Below are 18,683 nucleotides of genomic sequence, written 5' to 3'. Positions count from 1 at the left end.
TTCGTCCATTCCCTAATCAGTTATTAAATAAGTAAACATTTCCATACTCCCTTTTATCTCCCTCAAATTGTATATATATACATATTATTGGCGCGTACACCCTTTTTGGGTGTTTGGCCGAGCTCCTCCTCGTATTTGTGGTGTGCGCCTTGATGTTGTTCCACAAATGGAGGGACAGTTTCAAGCCGACTCCGAACGGCAAATATTTTTATGAGGAGTTTTGCCATTGCCTGTCGAGGGGCGACCGCTATTAGAAAAATGTTTTTCTTAATTTTGGTGTTTTCACCGAGATTCGAACCGACGTTCTCTCTGTGAATTCCGAATGGTAGTCGCGCTACGGCGGCCGCCGTATGTTCTGTGCAAAATAACTACGGCAATAATGCAGCAGGTTATCAGGTGAGCATCAGCTAGTGAGTATCAAGCCAGTAGCAAGGGGTGTTTTCAGCGCACTCAATAATTACAGGATTATTGCGTGAGACTGTCACCTTTTTAAGTTTAACGTTAAAATCAAAATGTCAGAAACATCATCACAGATACCGTCGCACCAGTAATAGGTTGGGCATGCTGCCACTAACACTACAACAACCCTCCTTCTCGGCTGAATTCTACCCTATAACCGTGGCAATATTTCATCAAGGTGGAAAAGCGTTTATGACTTTTGACACAACAGGTATCTGCGTCCAGGTTACGCTGTTATCTTCCGCAATGACCTGTTGCTGGTACTCAGCTGATACATACAACATATTACATACAAAATATGGACATAAGGATTAAAACTTCGTTCCATTTGAACTTAATTTTGCGTTAAAAACAATAATTAACCAATATCCAGCATCAAAGTATTGTAGTATTTATTAAGCCAAAACATATGTACTTTATCTCTTCCATTTCTACGCCGAAGTGACAAATTTTATACTGCGCTTGATTACTAGTGATGACCATCAGATTGTCAACAATGTACTGACAGAATGTGACCTTGGCATTGGTGCTGCAATTGTGAGACAGTAGATGATGCTATCTCATAAAAAGTAACTCTTCCGCAATTATCAAAGCTCGAACACACAGCTCCAGTTCACCCATGTTCTCCTATTCACACAAAGAAGTTGTCCTACGTTTTCTTCATTTTTCGTCCCAACAAAATTTCTACATACCGCAGAATACTCTACAGGCAGTCAAGATTCATATCTCTCAGAAGAAAAAATCTTTAGCTCCTGTTTGTAGCTACATTGTAATGGCTTGCTTCAGTAAAGTAAGTATCTTTCTAACATCCATATTCACACTTGAATCGTTTTCTAGTCTTAAAGAGTACTTAATCAAGACAAGGTATCCCACTATGATTTTATCTGGAAGGTTTTGGGTGGGTAGTAGGATCTATTTGTTAAAATTTTCATAGCATCATTACTTTGGTGGAGTCTAACCTGCGAGTGCTTTTACAGATGAAAGCTTACTTATACCTATATTATTAGAGCTTTCATCGTTTTTTTGTCGTTTGTTTTTTTTGAAAAAAGGGTTAAAGCTTGAGTGCTTAAACATACAAATGCTTGTGAGCTTTCATAGTCTTTTTTGGTTTTTTTCCGCAAGGCTCTTAAATCTTTGCCTTTTATTTACCTACTCAGCTCAACTTTATAGCAACCCATTAAAGTATATAACCTGCTCAAGTGTGCATACTGCCTCTTATACTCCTCTTTAGATAATACGAGCACATAATGAAGACTGCTTAAAAAATACCCATTCAAACAAGCTTCTATTTTTTGTATTTAATTTTGCAGCTTACTCACACACATCCGATTTTCATACTTACTTTGGCATACCGATTCATCAGAATTGTCACCACAATGATTAATGCCATCGCAGAGTAAATCCGGACTTATGCAAAACTCGCGCGCTGCACAGGTGAAATCATTGCAGGTGTGCTCTGTGCATTTGCATATGCAAAATAATAGAAAACGTAGCGAAAGAAGAAAAGACAAACAGTGAACAAATCCGATAAGAAATTTTCATCAAGTTTTGTTTGAAAAATATAAAAAAAAAACACAGAAAAAAAGGAGAAGTGGAGATTGCCACTTCAGCTCTAAAGCTAATTAGCAAGTTGTATGAGTTAATTTAAAATGAAATTTTCAAATTTAGCCAACTTTTAAGTGTTTGTGATTGTGACTGAGAGTTTATTAAATGTACGCACTTGGATCCTTCACCGATGTTATAACCAGCTTGAAACCGTTCGCATCAGTACCCCAATTGTCCGTAACATATTTTAGTGTGACAAAGTTTGTGCGCGTCAATATGGAGCTGACCGTTTGTTTAGTATTGCGGCAGGAGATATCAACCTGAAAATAAAAAAAAGAGTAAAATTAATATAATTTAATTAATATAAATTATGCAAGAGAGAATTGGCAGGCAATTTGAAAAACATATATTATATCATTGGGGACTAGCCTGAAAATCTTACGGGGTGTAAACCATATATTAAAAGTTCCTACTCAGGCCCTTGGAGTGTATTCAAGAGATAGATTTTTCGAGAGGTTAATGAACCTTTCTGTGTTAGCGGCGTATATAAAATGCACTAAGCACAGATATATATACGAGCTCTCCCTCCCCCACAAATGGAGGGATCTACAGTTTCAAGCCGACTCCGAATGGCAGATATTTTTTTATGAGGAGCTTTTTCATGGCAGAAATACTCTCGGAGGTTCGCCATTGCCTGCCGAGGGGCGACCGTTATTAGAAAAAACTTTTCCTTCATTTTAGTGTTTCACCGAGATTCGAATCTAGGTTCCCTCTGAATTCCGAATGGTAGTCACGCACCAACCCATTCGGCCGCCTGAGTACAGATACAACGAGTAAATACACTCTAGCCCGAAAAGTATGCTTTGCGGTTTATCCCGGTGGGTATAAAGGAAGAAGATGACCTCCTCTGAAGGACTTCAGGTTACTAATTAACGTCGGTTAACATGACCTATTTGCTACTTCTCTGCTCGGTTCACTTAAAATTCACAAACAATTTGTCTTTGTAAGCAACAACAAAGTTATGGAGCAAGACTCGCCATTTCTTTTTTCGTTTTATATGAGGTGTAAAAGCAATCGAAAGCGTTCGCCTACAGGAATACCGGTTTGGTAATTACGTCTGGAGGCCGTTGTGAACAATAAGCTCAATCGTCAGTTACATTCGTCTGCTGTTCCTCTTGCTGCATTTTATCAATACGGCAGTTATTCTTGCTGCTGCGTTCGTCTAGCATAGTTCCTTCGGCTCCAATCAATGTCGCGAAGTTCCACGATAGTTCGTGTTACAAAAGCTTGTACCGCTTTTCACTTTTCATGTGACTCCAGCTCTTGTGGTACTAGATTGTTGGGCTTTAGAAACCCATCAGTTTTGTTTGCTAGGCTATAGGGTTCCTCAGCGAACCGGATGCAATAAAAGCCCACATATTCGACAGCCTCCTCTTCGTCCAAGCATCTTGGGCAATAAGGACTGCCAGTAAAGTCTAGGCGATGCAGATAATTTTGGAAGCATCCGTGTCCGCTTAAAATCTGCGTCAGGCAAGCATCAACAATCAAGATTCGCCGCATACCTCATTAAATTGGTATAACCCACTATTATACAAGCAAATGTAATTCTAGACAGGTCTATTCCAGCGCTTCCAAGATATGTTTATTTATTCCAGCTACTTCATCTATTCGCCACTTACTAACGTTTGACGAGAAGAGAAGATAGTATTTTAGCCTTAGTCCCTTTTCGTTCCATTTGGCACCTTAATCAAATGTTGATGCGTCGTTCGCGAAGAGATTTTTTCAAAAAATGTTTATTTTAATAATATCTTATCATAAAAAAATGGTATGAAATATGTACCGTGCAGTAGTTTCATAAAAAATTCATGATTTCTCAACGAATTGGCAGAACACGAATGACTCATCGACATGGGATTAGGGAAAATTTAGTTGAAAGGCAATTTTTTAAACCCATTTATCCGCAGACGTAAGCTTTATTGCCCTTGTCAAGATTGGTGGATATACAGTCTGTGTCAGAAGAAAAGAACCAGTTTTTTCTTATGACTTCAAGATATATTTCGTTGTGCTTATTGCTGCGTAATAGTCCTACTCAAAACCACTGTTCTCATAAAATCACATTGAGAAACAACAAAACAAGAAAATGGCGTCACAGTATTAGACTGGCCTTCCCAGTCCCCAGATGCATGTGAAACTATGAAAACGCATCTTGCCGGAAGGCCAGTCCATGATTTAAAGCAACTCGTGCGTGAAGTTCCCAAAATCTAGTTCTGTTTGTCGACGAGCTACACAGAAAAGCTGGTTCGAAGCATGCCGAAAGATACCAGGCTATACTCAACACCGATGGAGGCTAGACGGCTTATTGAGTAATTGGGATTCGTAGTTTTGTACATACTTTCATGTAAAAAATTTTTAAATATATAAGTTTTATACTTCATGAATAATCGCGGTTCCTTTTTTTTGACACAGACTGTATATTATTGATGTAATTGAGAAATAATTTTATAGAAGTTGAATTCAGACCATCAGAAGGGCACTGAAAAAATATATTCCGATATTCCCAATAGTGCTACGTATTTCTTGTATCGTAGATGATATTTCACGTATATTCGCAAGACGACCAGTATCACAGCAATCATTTCTTAGATCAATATTGCATCACTCGTAAAAAATGATAAATCGCATCATTTGCTGAGGGTTAAAATTCGACCTACTCTTTACCAGAACATTTGCATTTTCGTGCCTTCATTTTGATTTCTCATAGAGAAACTTAAACTCGTATTACAATTCAATGACCAATCGTTTGACTCTCTTTGATTCATCAAAAATGCATTCAAGCGAACTTTTGTTAGTCCCTTCTTATAAAACTACAAACTGCCTGTTAGCATGGCGCAACAGATTAACCTGCTCGCTTGCATCTTTTCATTTTATAGCCGTAAAATATGCAAAAAACAAAAAAAAAACCAAAAACAAATTAAGCAGTCGCTGCAGAGTGCGCTTGACAGCCGAAAAAGATACTTTAAATGTACGTACATATGTACAAATTGATTTTCATCGCATAGCTTAACGTTGCCTTTCGGCTTTCACTTTTGTTCCAGCTACGCTTTGATGGCTTCCTGCTTCGCTACATTGTCGTCGCCGGGTTTACATTTTAAATCATGTCAATGGGGTTTTCACAATGATATGAGTTCATCTTTTTGCTCTACTATCCCTCATACACACACATACGCATAGAGAGTGTTCACCTCTGTCTCTTTCATGCCAACAGTATGTATTCCATAACAATGGCGAAAGAAATTGAATCGAATGAGGAAGAATATACCCAAAAAAACCTTGAACCAAAAAACGTAAAGCACATAAAACTTGGCCAACGCCAAATGGAAGTAATAATAAAAAATCATAAAGCTCACAAAATGAAAATGAAAAACAAAACGGAAGAAAAACAAACTAACACACAAAATGAAGAGCTGCAAAAAAAAAAACAAAAATGGGGAAAATGTATTAAATGAAATTGTGAACATAGACAAGCAGATGAAAGGGGCGAAATTGGGATTAGAAAATCTCGAGCCTGCAACTGTCATAAAAGCCATAAAGGGATCAGCAGCAGCGTTCAAACATATATAGGTAAGTATACATGCGAAGCACAGCTAGTAGTGAGCGGCGACAAGCGAAATGAAGAAGAATCTGCCATTTTTACAAAATACACTGTATTTCACTGCTTTAAATGAGTACTAGTTAAGAGTATCCAAATGAACAGGCGCATACTTGTATATGTGTAGAAACAAATGTATGTATGTATGTGAAGCCACCAGGACGTACATGTGTATGTAAGCACTCACGGCGATAAACAGCAGTGACACAGAAAATTGGGAGACATAATGTTTTTAACACAAATACACATGCATACAGACGTTTACTACGAGTAAGGAAGTGTGCGTGGGCGTGTGCTCACCTCGTTCTCTGCGCTTGTTGAGCTTAGCTGTATGGGCATTTGCGGCTGCTGTGACGAGTATATAAACAGCTTAAAATTCTAATTATAAAATAGGCGCACACACATAAATACATTGCTCACATATATGTAGAGATGATAAAAGCATAGCCACAAATAGCCGCACGATGGTGGACAGATCATATAGAAAGATACATACGCACACATTTGTACTTGTAATTGGGTAAAAAGGCGAACGACCACAATGCAGCGGGAAGCACACGAAATATATCACCGGATGACTGAGAATCCACAAAGATTTTTGAATCATTAATAAGCCACAAATGCAAATGCTATAAAGCGAAAGAAAATACAAAAATGATAGTTACATACACATAAATGGCAAAGAGCAAAGAAAAAAAGGAACATTTTTGAAAGAAAAAAATTAATTAGGATTAACTGAATCAAGAATAAAGCAAGTCGAGTGTCAAATATACAAGAAAATAAATGCTAAATATATCAATTACAAAAAAAAACAGCCCATTGAATAAATTAAGACTCTAAAAGTTTGCTCTAAATGGGCACAGGCAAGCGAGATAAAATAGCCTTTTTTGGCTTGCCCAAAAGCAGCTGCAACCGGTTGAGGTCAACGGAAAGCATTATAGCGCCAACATTGACTAAAAATTTTAGTGGCTTATATTTAGGTACTTCCGTGTGACAAGTTTATCATATTGTTGAGCATATAAGTTAGCTTAAAAGTAGTTAAGCAGCTGACAAATGCTAAGTTTATTCGGTTATTCAAATTCCACTAAAAAGGAATAAGAGTTCTACTAGTCCAGCCTAGCAAAGCTTGGGCAATGATCATATCCGATGAGGCGTCCCTTGGACTGTTTGAGAAAAATATTCTGCAGAAGATTTTTGGAACTTTACAGGTTGGTGACGGCGCGTATCGTAGGCGATGCAACAATGAGCTGTATGAGCTTTACGATAACACAGTCGTAGCACAGCGAATAAATATCTAGCGGTTTCGTTGGCTGGGCCATGTCGTCCGAATGGAAGAAGAGAAAGGCGTCCTCTACGTTGGAAAGATCAGATGGAGAAGGACTTGGCTTCACTTGGTGTGTCTAACGGGAGCCGGTTAGTACGAGAAGGAAATGGCTGGCGCACTTTGTTAAACTCGGCCAAAATCGCGTAAGCGGCCAATCAAGAAGAAGCAGTCAAGGCTTATATAATAATTTTAGATAGCTAGGTCAACGTACGGTACCATCATCACGAGTTTCTGTTTATCCTAAATTCCACCTTGAAAACATAGAGAGCTGTAAGTTTTCGATTCCTATACTCATATGTTATGTATTTTACGTAAATTGAGAGCCGTCAGAAAATCATGCTGCAATATGTTTTTTTTACCTCCTCCAAATATGCTCTAAAATTGATTTTTCTTACAAATGTAAAATATACATAAGCGCATTAAAGCGATAATAAAGGTAAAGCAAACAAAAGAGGGGAGAGTTCCAGCGCTAGTTTACTGGGACGGCAACCCTTGGTCGGGGGAAACCGAGTCATTCCGGTATGTAGAACCGGCTGCCATGGGAATGTTATATCGAAGGCCAACCACCACCTATTGTAGATGAAAAGATTCAGCTGCCATCGCGAGACCCGCGTAACTTTAGCTCAATTACGATCTGGATATTGTAGAACATAGGTGAAACTCCTACTTATCCAGCATCGGCGCCGACATAGTCAATTTATGTGCGGCATGTGAAAGCACACAACGCACAATACTAACCAGCTATTCTCATGCCCTCTCAAATCCACTCAGCTAACTCCCCTCTCCCCCTTGGCCAAAACAGCACGTTTCCTGAGCCTTCCGTTAGATGAGTTAGACGATGACGATCGGTGACTACACCGCGACAACAATAACAACAATAAAACAAACAGACAAAAGAAACAAAGTGTTGTATATATGGACGATGAAAATTACATTGGTGCATTTCTGATGACGTGCTGAGTAAAAACCTCTAAGTTTCTATGAACATTAAATTAAGGGGTCTAGAAATTTCAAAAAATCGAATTTTTTGTTTTTTCGATATTTCGAAAGATAGTATCTTAAAAATATACTGTGAAATTTTCAGGCGGAAATTCTCAATATTATAGCTTCTACAGCTGCTCCTGAACTATTGGGTTGTTCGGAAAGTAATTTCGTTTATTTGTGGATATATCGAGCTTCGAGGTTAAACCCAGGCCTTTCAGGTGGTCATACAAGTTGAATTCCATAAATTTAACCACTAACCGATGTCACGTCTTGTTATTCGCCGGTTTGCATCAACTTTATCGCGTCTATATCAGCTTCAACCGGCCTTCCAGAACGTGATGCATCTTCGACATCAAAATTGCCGGATCGAAATTTTGCAAACCTGTTCTGGCACTGACGTATTGTGAACACATCTTCTCCATACTCATTGGTTAATTTATTTCTTGCCTGAACAGCATTTTTACCTTTTCTATGTTAAAAATGTAAAATATGACGAAAATGCTGCTTATTGGTCTCCATATTTAAAAGGGCACTGTCAAAACATATAATGACAATGCGAGTTAAGTGTGAAGTTAGCTGTGAAAAAATACAATTAAATCCTCTGTCGAGAAAAAACGAAATTACTTTCCGAACAACCCAATAGGTAGAGAGCGGTCCGCGCTCTCTTAAACTCATTTATTTCGAAACGACTTTTTCGTCCTGGTGTTGTCAAAAAAAAAAAAACTATTCAACTGAATCGTCTGAAGTTTTAATATGTTGTTCACAACATCAATGGCTATCGCCCGTACTAGAACCTTATTATTATTTGAATTATTTCGAATTTTTGTGATTAAAAAATTGGAAAAAAGCTCGAGTTTTTCAAAACCGCTCCATTTTGTAATTTTTTTTTATTCTAATAAAGGGACATAGCTACAGTAAAAAAACTTCCTGAAAGTACCTCAAATTTTCGAGTTCTAGACCACCGGGACCCCTTAAGTCTAAGTTTTATTTAAGAAAACTTTAAGTAGGCAAAGCAAAGATGAAAAATGTCCGCTCACTAATTCTACTGATTTGTTATATCTGCTGATTTGTTAATGTGTTGCTTACTACTTTTTGGTCTATACTTTAGCCTTAAGTAGACTATCGCAGCCGCTCTTGGTGGCTCTGATAGCACCTACTCTATTACTTCTGAGATTTCAAATAATCCACTTGCAGGCACTTAAGTCACGCATTTTAAATCATCTGTCGTGCATAACAACCCCGGCCTCTATTAGAATGAGTCAGTGTTTTTGTGACTGACTCCACTTTATTTTGTATCAGCCTTGCAAGCGTAGCTTAGTCGAATCTTAAATTGAAAATTTGTGAGTTCTTACCTTCAAGTTTTCTTCAATTTCCAGAATGAATGTTTATATTTTGTTCAGAATTAATATTCTCTGCAGGATATCTATGCACCAATCATATCCTATTACCCACCCACTGAATAAACATTGTGGCTAATATTTCAAATCCACTATCACCTCGAGACACACCCCGTAAATCTTGCAAGCGACAACAAATTGTCAGCTTCGTTGGCGCCTTTGAAGTTAAACGAACATTGCAAATCACCAGGAGGTTATCAGTGTGAATACTTACAAACACACACATGCATGAGCATACAAATGCATATGCATATCTAAATGTGGCAATGTAAGTGTGGAAAATACATTGCTCTACATTTGCCGCCATACCTCCTATACGTACATACATGCACATATTTAGACATGGTTGCAACCATTCGTCATTGGCATAGTAGTGCAATAAGTGCCATGGCCTGACTGCTATGCTGCTTCCTATGCATATTTCTGTTGCAAGCAAGCATAGCGCAGAAGATGACAGAAGGAAGTAAGTAGGGATGCCTTGTAAGAAGAATGGCTTAAAAACAACAGCGTAAAAATGCAAAAACAACAAATGCACGAACGTTCGCTTGTGTGGTTGTGTGTTAATACGGAAGCTGCTGCAATTTGTTGCAACAAATATACGATCTAATGTGGATTTTATACTGCACCCACAGCCTGCAGGTAATATTTAGAATGCGGCGTCAACTATGCTGTTATTGCGTATGTATACATGTGTGTATGTGTGTGTGCAAGTGATTTTGTGGATTATGATGAAGGAGATAATGATCTCGTTCAAGTATTTTTGTTTCTGTTACTGCTACTGCTATACCTGCTGCAGCATAGTGGATAGCTGAAAATAATCAAAGTGCAATGATGACTCTGTCTCAGGCGGATGCAACACGCCACGACAGCGATGCCCGTTGTTAGTTGTTATTATGCAAATTGTTGTTGTTGTGTTTATTTTTCTCGCTTCCCCATTCTTAGAAACTGCTACTGCTGTGCTGCTACTGTTTGCTCAATTTCGCCATTAGATTGAAACTCATATTTGTTGTTACTACTGCCATTGCTTGGTATGGTGGCGCTATAATGGCCATGTCTATGTAGATGTGAAGACTGACACAACGCTATTGTGCTCGCTCGTTTATCCTGTTTGACTGTCTGTAAGCACGAGAATTACTATGTATGCAATGTAATATGCACCGTTGCAATCTCTCCCACTTTCTTTTAGTTTTCGTGTTTTTTTGTTTAGAAATTTTTATATTCTGGTAATACCGCAAGGATGCTGTATTGTCTATACTCGTGCTCGCTTGGGCTGACAGCTACAGCACTGATTTGTTGCTTCGTAGAATTCGTTCTATTTCAGGAAGTTAGTGTTCATACTTACGCTTAGCGGCAACAGTGTTGCATATTTGCATGTGTATGTGTGTTGCTCTTTTATATATTTATAAGTGATATTAATGGCACGCGACAACCACGGCAAAAACTAAGTTAGAGCAGCAGAGCTATACAAAAGTGTTGAGAGTTGGAAGGCATTCAGTAGCGCTACTTCAAAAGTTGTGTTGTGGCATTCTTTTATGTAGGTAAAGAGTGATTGTGTAGAATTAAAAATTAAAATAAAAACAAGTATTGAAAAGGCCGCCGTAACCGGATGGGTTACTCCCTGACTACCATTTGAGAGTGCGTAAAACAGCAAAATGATAGAAAAATTTATTTTCTAATAGCGGTCGCCCCTCGGCAGGCAATGGCAAACCTCCGAGTGTGTTTCTGCTATGAAACAGCTCTCCATAGATCACTCCATTTGCGGAACAATGTCAACATAAACACCTAACAGAAGTGTACGCACCAATTATTTATTTATTTTTTTGGTTTTTAAGGAAGAGTCTAAGCTTGGATAAAATCTAACTTTATGCTTGCCCTAACTACTATTAATTTAAACTCCTACTTTTATGATTTCTTCCCATATGCGCTCCGTTACAAAATTATAAATATATCACTATTTTTTGGTAGAAATATAGTTCATATTACAAGAAAAACCAGAAATTGCAGGGACTCAAACTGCGGACAAAATTTTTAAGATTTAGAAAAAAACCATTGTTTTTTTAAATTTCATTAAAATTGTTAACTTTTTGACCAGAATTTTTAGAATTTTTCTGAATGTGTGGTTTTCAAGCCTATTAAATTTTAGTGCACATTTTTCTAATAGCGGTCGCCCCTCGGGATGCTTGATATAGTAAATATTACAATCATTCTATTGGCAACTACCTATGTACAGAAGGTTATGAAAGTGAAGCAAAATGCATCCCACGCTTTTAACTCTAATTTGAATTATTCTATTTGTATCTTAATTTTTGTTATAATTCTGTTCTGAGGTAGTTGACTATGACTGATCGTTTGATTTGCTATTACTTCATTATAGGTCTCTTGATCATTATTATTTATTTTTTACTTTTTAGTTCGATTGGCAATAAAAGCGTGTTTTTAGTTTTTTTAAACTATTTTTTATTTTCTACTTTTAATTCGATTAGCAAAAAAGCGTGCTTTTTATTATGAATGAAAATTATTGTTATCATTGCAGCCAGTGAATTAATGATTCGATATATTCGTGTTATATTTAATTCCTTTCTTATCGACTGTGAGTCTAAAGCTATGCAGTTATCGGCCGTGATAGAAAAAGGAGACCGTGGATTATATTGACACAATCAAAACGAGATGTAAAGTTCCAGTTTGGTTTTTTTAGTTCATTTTTGTTGTGAATTGTACTTTAATCGATAAAATTTTATAAATGAAATTATGGTAATGATAAATTCCTTGTTTATTTGCTAAAATTTTGTTCCGTAAAATAATTTCAAAATTTATGTTTTGATTATTTTATTGTATTGTAATTAACAAAATTACATCTTATATGAAAATTATTTCCTCTTATATGAACATTGAATAGAGTAAATTTGCGTGTATGAGACTTGTAGTATCTACGCATGTGTAAAGACTATACAAAGTGAGAATGCAACTACCCTGAAAACGTTTTAGCCTTCTATTCGTACTGCAGTGCCGCGTGCCCGAGCAAGTTCGAATTCGAAAGAGTAAGTCGAAGACTCCCGAAATCAGTAAGAGTAACTCGGAGAGTGCAGGCATGCGCAGTCCGCGCGTTAGCTCTGTCCTTCTTACTCTTCTACAGAAGATCTAGTAAAAAAAGAAAATATTAATCCTGGCAATCCTAATAAGGATAATGGAAAACTTTTATCAAATTATTGCATTGTCATCGGTCCTTGATAGGTGTGCAAAATTCCAAGTCGATCAGATTTTTAGAAGCCAGTGAAAATTAACCTCAAAGATTCCGTTACATACATACATACATACAACCCGAGCTAATAAAATGTGTTGAAAATGACATTAAATGTCCACGATGAGCACCTCTACAGGTAAAATTCGCCAAACAGTCGGTGCATGAATGTCTAATTGTTGAAAACGTCGAGATATCGATGTTGAAGGTTGTCCAGCAACACTTTACGCTACAAATCCTCCAATTTGTGGTCTACCAGTCCTTTTTCTATCTTTGACAGAACCAGTTTTTTGAAATTTTTGACCAATCTTTGAAACGATTATTTCGACACAAAAAATGACATAAAAAAGGTACCGTCTAGAAATTTTTCACTACTGACATCTAGACATTACTTTTGAAGGACCCTTTATGAATAAGCAGGAAGCACGAAGTGGAATTTTTCGAAAATTTATTCCTTTGAAACTAAAAAGTTATTTAAAAAATTTAATTGATGAGAAAAACTGAGTATGAAAAATTATTTTATAAAATACATACTTTCGCACGCATATGAAATTTTTCCCGGTATAACTTTATTGTACGGTGTAATAAATTTGAGTAAATTTTTCATTTTTCTTTATTATACAGAAATATCGCGTGTTGAAGGCAACTTTAAAGGCAACAGCGAACGAGGACTGGGACGGCACGTTTTCACGGCGCAAGATTCAGCTGTTCAGTAGTTCCAGCATCAAAAAATATTAAACAATTATTTCAAAAAAGCAAAAAGACCAAAGGACTTTCTCTCACAATTTCACAATTTTTCATACATCAATAGGTTAATAGGAAGTTATACAAGGTGGCGCAATATTTAATTACCCTATCGGAAGGTTTATAGTCTTGGAAAAATGGCGTAGTACGTCAATTATATTTGACGCTTATGAACTAGACAGCTGCAGTATGCAAAGAAATGGAGCACGTAAAGGCCAAAATAAAGATTTCCATCACTCAAAATCATTTATTGTATTCAGTAAAAAAATTAAATTGGATTATTAATTTTGCGCCACCTTTTATGTAAACGTTATCAAGACAAAACATCCTTGATAGTAATTAGTTAGTCTTGTTACCCCAGATGTGTGACCATTTCTTATAATTAACTTTCTAAAATGCATCCGTTTTTAATAAATTTTCGTAAGAGTGGAACAATCAATCATCCATATTCGGAGCCCAAATCACGATTCAAGTTGTGAAATTTGACTAATATGCATGGAAAACAATAAATGTTGATACTCATGTGTGTAACTTGTTGAATATCTTGTTCGTTTATGCACCTCCTATGGTGCCCATCATTAATTCACTGTGCAAAGCAGTGAAAACACTAACCACAAACACAACGAAACTAATAGCAGACAGCGAGTCTGACAGCCAAACTAGTTCGCATAACCTAAATCTTTTATGCTTTGTCATGCAACAATGGCAAAGTAGCAGTGGTTCTGTTAACAACCGCTGCTGTGGCAGCAACAAGAAAGCAACATTAACAAAAAAGTAAACTACAAAAAAAAAAACCAGATCTGTATTTTCAGTATGTCGAGTAAGGTGCGCCACCGGTAAGAGAAAAAGCCTTGAAATAGAAACTAAAGAAAGCAGAAAAAAAATTAAAATACAAATCAGAAAGAATATCTGTACGCTTAATGCAAAAATTTAAGAGAAATAAATGCACTGCGAGTACTCGTACTTTTTTGCTATTATTATTTGTTGCTTTTGTGCTTATTGCACTGGTTAATATTTTTTGCTGCTGATGTCGTTGTTGGGCTTGTTTCTTTAGCCTGTGTTATTATTCTTTTACTATTGCATTAAAATGGAATTCATTTTCAAAGCCACATATTGTGTTGCGGACATGACACAGTGGGCTCGCAGGTTATTTGAACCAGTGTTTTTTTATATAACATATTAAAAAAATTTAAAATAAATATCAATAAATATTAAAAAATAATATTAAAATGGGCAAATAAAAAACAAATAATTCTCCCTTCTTGTCACAAATTAATATACAAAATTATTTGGCGCATTTGAGTTCTATAAAGGGGTTTCCAATAAGAGGTGCTATTCCCGTAAAAGATAAATGGTTTCGTTGATTGTATGGCACGTAGCGCCGTCCTTTTGAAAATAAAAGTTGTCCAGATCAATACCATCCAATTCCTGCCATAAAAACTCGTTAATCATCTCTCGATAGCGAAATCCATTCACCGTAACTGTTGCTCCAGCTTCATTTTCGAAAAAGTAAGGTCCAATGACTCCGCCGGATCGTAAACCGCACCAAAAAAATCACACGTTGAGAATATAGAGAGACTTTCAACAATAACTCTTGGATTTTCTGGGCCCCAGATCTGACAATTTTGCTTGTTGACGAAGCCACCGAGGTGGAAATGGCCTTATCACTCAAGATGATTTTTCGATGGAATTGCGGATCATTTTCATGCATTTCAACGACCCAATCAGCAAAGTCCCGACGTTGTTGATGATCGGCCGGCTTGAGTTCTTGTGTTAACTGGACTTTATAAGCCTTACGACCCAAATCTTTATGCAAAATACGGTGTAATGACATTTGTGGAATGCCTTATTCCAAAGAACGACGAGGAGTGGACAAACCTGGGGTTTCTTCAACACTTTCGGCTACAACAGCAATATTTTTGGCTGTTCTTGAGCGACGTGCACGGGTTTTATTCTTCACATCACTAACTTGTCCCAACAGCTCGAATTTTTCACCAATTTCTGTATTGCGGTCCGACAAGGTGCTTTACGATGACCCAAAAATGTTCGAGTTTTACGAACCGTCTCTGGCAAATTTTCACCATTTTTATAGTGAATTTTAATAATTTTAATGCATTGTTTAAGCGTGTATCGTTCCATTTTTATTAATGGCGTAGTTTCTACTTGTCAAATATCAAAAAATGACAGCTTCAAAAGCTATATCTACCGAAATAGTGGGCTATTCAAAATAACACCTGTTAGTGGAAAACTCTTTATAATTAAACTAATGGTGGCACCGAGAGTTCGCGCCAAAAAACGGTATTTTAAGGTATTTTTTTTACTGCATTAATAATAAAGCCTCAAATGAAAAGCCAAAATAGCAAATATTGATTCCAAAGTCAAGCGACCACGTTTCCCATCTTTCTGACACAACCTAACTATTTCATGTCTTGGGTAAGCCTCTGCAGTTCAGACCCCTCTTTGCACAAAATCAACTACTCAAAAGTTCCTGGGTTCCTCGTCCTCAGAATAACTGCCATGAAGTCAGTGAGAAACTCTAAACTCCTCGCTACTAAATACAAAACACTAACGCTAGAAAAACAGTTCTTGGTGCATGTGACTCGACTTTGGAATTCTCTTCCACAGTTTAAAATTGCATTTAGTATCTACAAGTATACGCGAACTTCAGAAATATATAATGTTAGCTCTAAGAGAGATAATTTTAATTCATAAGTAATGTAAACTTGATTTGTTTTTCTATGTAACTTAAAATATATTTTTAAATTTCATCATGAAAACCATAGCCTAATGTGTGATAATTATAAGGTTTACCCTTTTTTTGTTAGGATAGAATCTCTAAATACATAAATAAAAATCAAAATAAAAGCAAAAGTTAATTAGCTACAGAGCCAAATTGTCACTTAGGTAAGGCACACAATGATGAAAATGTTGTACTCCACATAATTTCATGGTAGAGTGTTTGTTAAGCGGAATTGAAATTGATATTTGAATAGATCGAGACAAGTAGCACCAAGAGATTTGATGGTTTCTAAAACACTCAGGCTAAAAAAGCCTGGAAGGAGGGTAGAAGGTAATGAGAAAAGTATCAGAGAAAGAGACAGAGATAAAGGTAATTAGTCCTGTGAGAGTTTTCCAGATTCTTTGGCAAATCTGTAAATATCCTCCAGTTTTAAAGAACGCATATTAATCATTCTTTCAAAACTCGTTACCTTGCTCTAGCAAAGGCCTGACACTCACAGAGAAAGTGCTCAGTGCTATCCGTCTCCTCCAAGCAAGACAGACACACACACATTGGCTCCTCAATGATTCCAAAGGTGGTCATATGCTGACCCCATGGGTTGTGTTCTATAATAATACCGACCATCAACCGAATGTCTTTACTTCCAAGTTTTATTAGAAAGTTTGAGAGTTTTCTGTTCGGACTTGACACAAAACACTTTGCAGTTCTGCAGCATTCTAGATCGGACCATCGCTCTTTATGTGAATTGCATAAATAATCTCTGATCCAATTCATGATTCCTGCGGAACGGATTCCGATGATTGGTTCTGGGTTCTACGGATGGCCAATTCATCGGCAATTTCGTTTCCTTAAACTTCGGAGTGTCCTGGAACCCATATAAGTACAAGCCTGTTCTGTCTTGCGACAGAATTAAGCTTCTTCTTACATTATTGAACAATCTTTGAGGTTTGCTTCGCATTCTCCAGGGCTCTCAGTGCAGCCTGACTGTCACTGAAAACTCCAATCTGTTTCCCGCTACATCTCTTCTCGATTATCGATTCAGCTACTTTCAGGATGGTAAAAATTTCCGTTTAGAAAACAGTTGCCATTTCACCCATGTTAAGTGGAAAAAATCAACCAACTGCTCGCTTTTAAATTTTTGGAAGATCTTCATATTCTCCAGTGATTTAAAATGTGATATTTAGCGAAATCACAATATAGAGATCCACGACAATCGGTTCTATGGTACCGGAACTACCGAGATTTATATCCGGCCAAGAACTATTACTCCAGCAGCATCCCCTCAAAAATTATAATAACTTAACTCAATTAAACCAAACGCCAAAGTTAACAATCTGCAATACGCTGATCTTACCCGACCAGACTGATGCAGCCATTCTTAGAGTATTCGGAATATCTTCGGTCTTCTACGTGTTGACGATAACTACTACCGCCGAACGGACCACGAGCTGCTGAAGCTAAACGACTATGTAGACATAATTAAGCGCATCAATATTCAGCGCTTGCGTCGGTTGAGAAACGTCGAGCGTATGGTTGCAGAAATTCCAGCCAAGTAGGTGTACGGATAGTAAGGTAAAGGACAACGACGCAGGGGAGGACAGTACCTGCGATTGAAGGACCAAGTCGAGGTAACCCTATCTTCGCTTGGTGTAACGAATTGGAGAAGGCGCGCGCAAAGTAGAAACGCCTGGCGAGACTTGTTGCAGTCGGCCTTATCCGGTAACGGGTTGTGATCCTTGATCGGGCCATATAAGTAAGTATGTTAAGTAACACTTTTTATAAAAAATATTTATAATGGCTAAATTCTCGACCAGTTTGTTAACCCCGTTTTCAAATAACAATCATTGAATGTCCGATTTTTTTTGGATTTCGGGATTAAGAATTAACGCTTCTTTAAAACTAATGCTATTTTTATTTTTAGAGCGGAAATGTTTACAAACAAATACATTTTTTTGTTATTGTGATTATTTCGATGCTTAAAACAGCAAATACCTGTTCCCGATTTTGTTCGGCACTTCGGGATTAATGATTTCCGTCTTCCTAATTGAAAATGTGGTTCAGAGTGTTGTGCGCTTTATATCATTCATTGCCTATAACGGCCAAAGTATTTTTTGAGTGTTAATAAAATATCTAATTTGCCAGCCTACAGCTTAATATTAAACTGATTTTTATTTTCACAATATTAACATTTACTTTCGTTTAATGGTGATAATTCAAAAATTCATATTCACAGCATCTTTAGCTAGTCAAACTACGTTCATAATCAGACAAAATTTGTTAGCTAAATTCGATTTAAGTATTCGATCACCTAAGAACGACGTAAAGTGGGTAACGCATACCGGTTCAAATAAGCTCGGTTCCACTGTACATACATACACATACGTACACGTTTCTATATTAGTAGTTGCTTGTTTGTTGTCATAGTATTTGTTTGTGTTAAGTATTGCAGTAGTTACTATTGCAGTAGTTACTGTTATTTTCTCGCGCTTTTATTGTCATAGTTTTGTTGTTTGCATGGCGAAGCTGGTTGCTCTCAAATACTTAGCAAAATTTTTACTTCTACAAAAATGAACTATAAAGAAAACAAAGGCTTAACAGTGCAT

The 18,683-nt window shown here is 37.0% G+C and overlaps 1 protein-coding gene across 2 annotated transcripts in view; it reads right to left on the bottom strand.

Moving 5' to 3' along the window:
* LOC128860086 (uncharacterized) overlaps positions 1-18,683 on the bottom strand; it is a 205,421-nt gene that overhangs the window by 4,946 nt on the left and 181,792 nt on the right. For both annotated transcript variants that reach the window (XM_054097338.1, XM_054097337.1), the window contains exons 4-5: positions 2,180-2,324; positions 1,802-1,915 (exon numbers count right to left, since the gene is read on the bottom strand). In XM_054097338.1, the coding sequence (XP_053953313.1) occupies positions 1,802-1,915; positions 2,180-2,324 (259 nt within the window). The remainder of the gene's footprint in view (positions 1-1,801; positions 1,916-2,179; positions 2,325-18,683) is intronic.

Source organism: Anastrepha ludens, chromosome 4 (genome assembly GCF_028408465.1).
Source record: "Anastrepha ludens isolate Willacy chromosome 4, idAnaLude1.1, whole genome shotgun sequence".
In the NCBI taxonomy this organism is placed as follows: domain Eukaryota; kingdom Metazoa; phylum Arthropoda; class Insecta; order Diptera; family Tephritidae; genus Anastrepha; species Anastrepha ludens.
The sequence above is the reverse complement of the archived record's forward strand: the minus strand, read 5'-3'. Positions and strand labels throughout refer to the sequence as shown.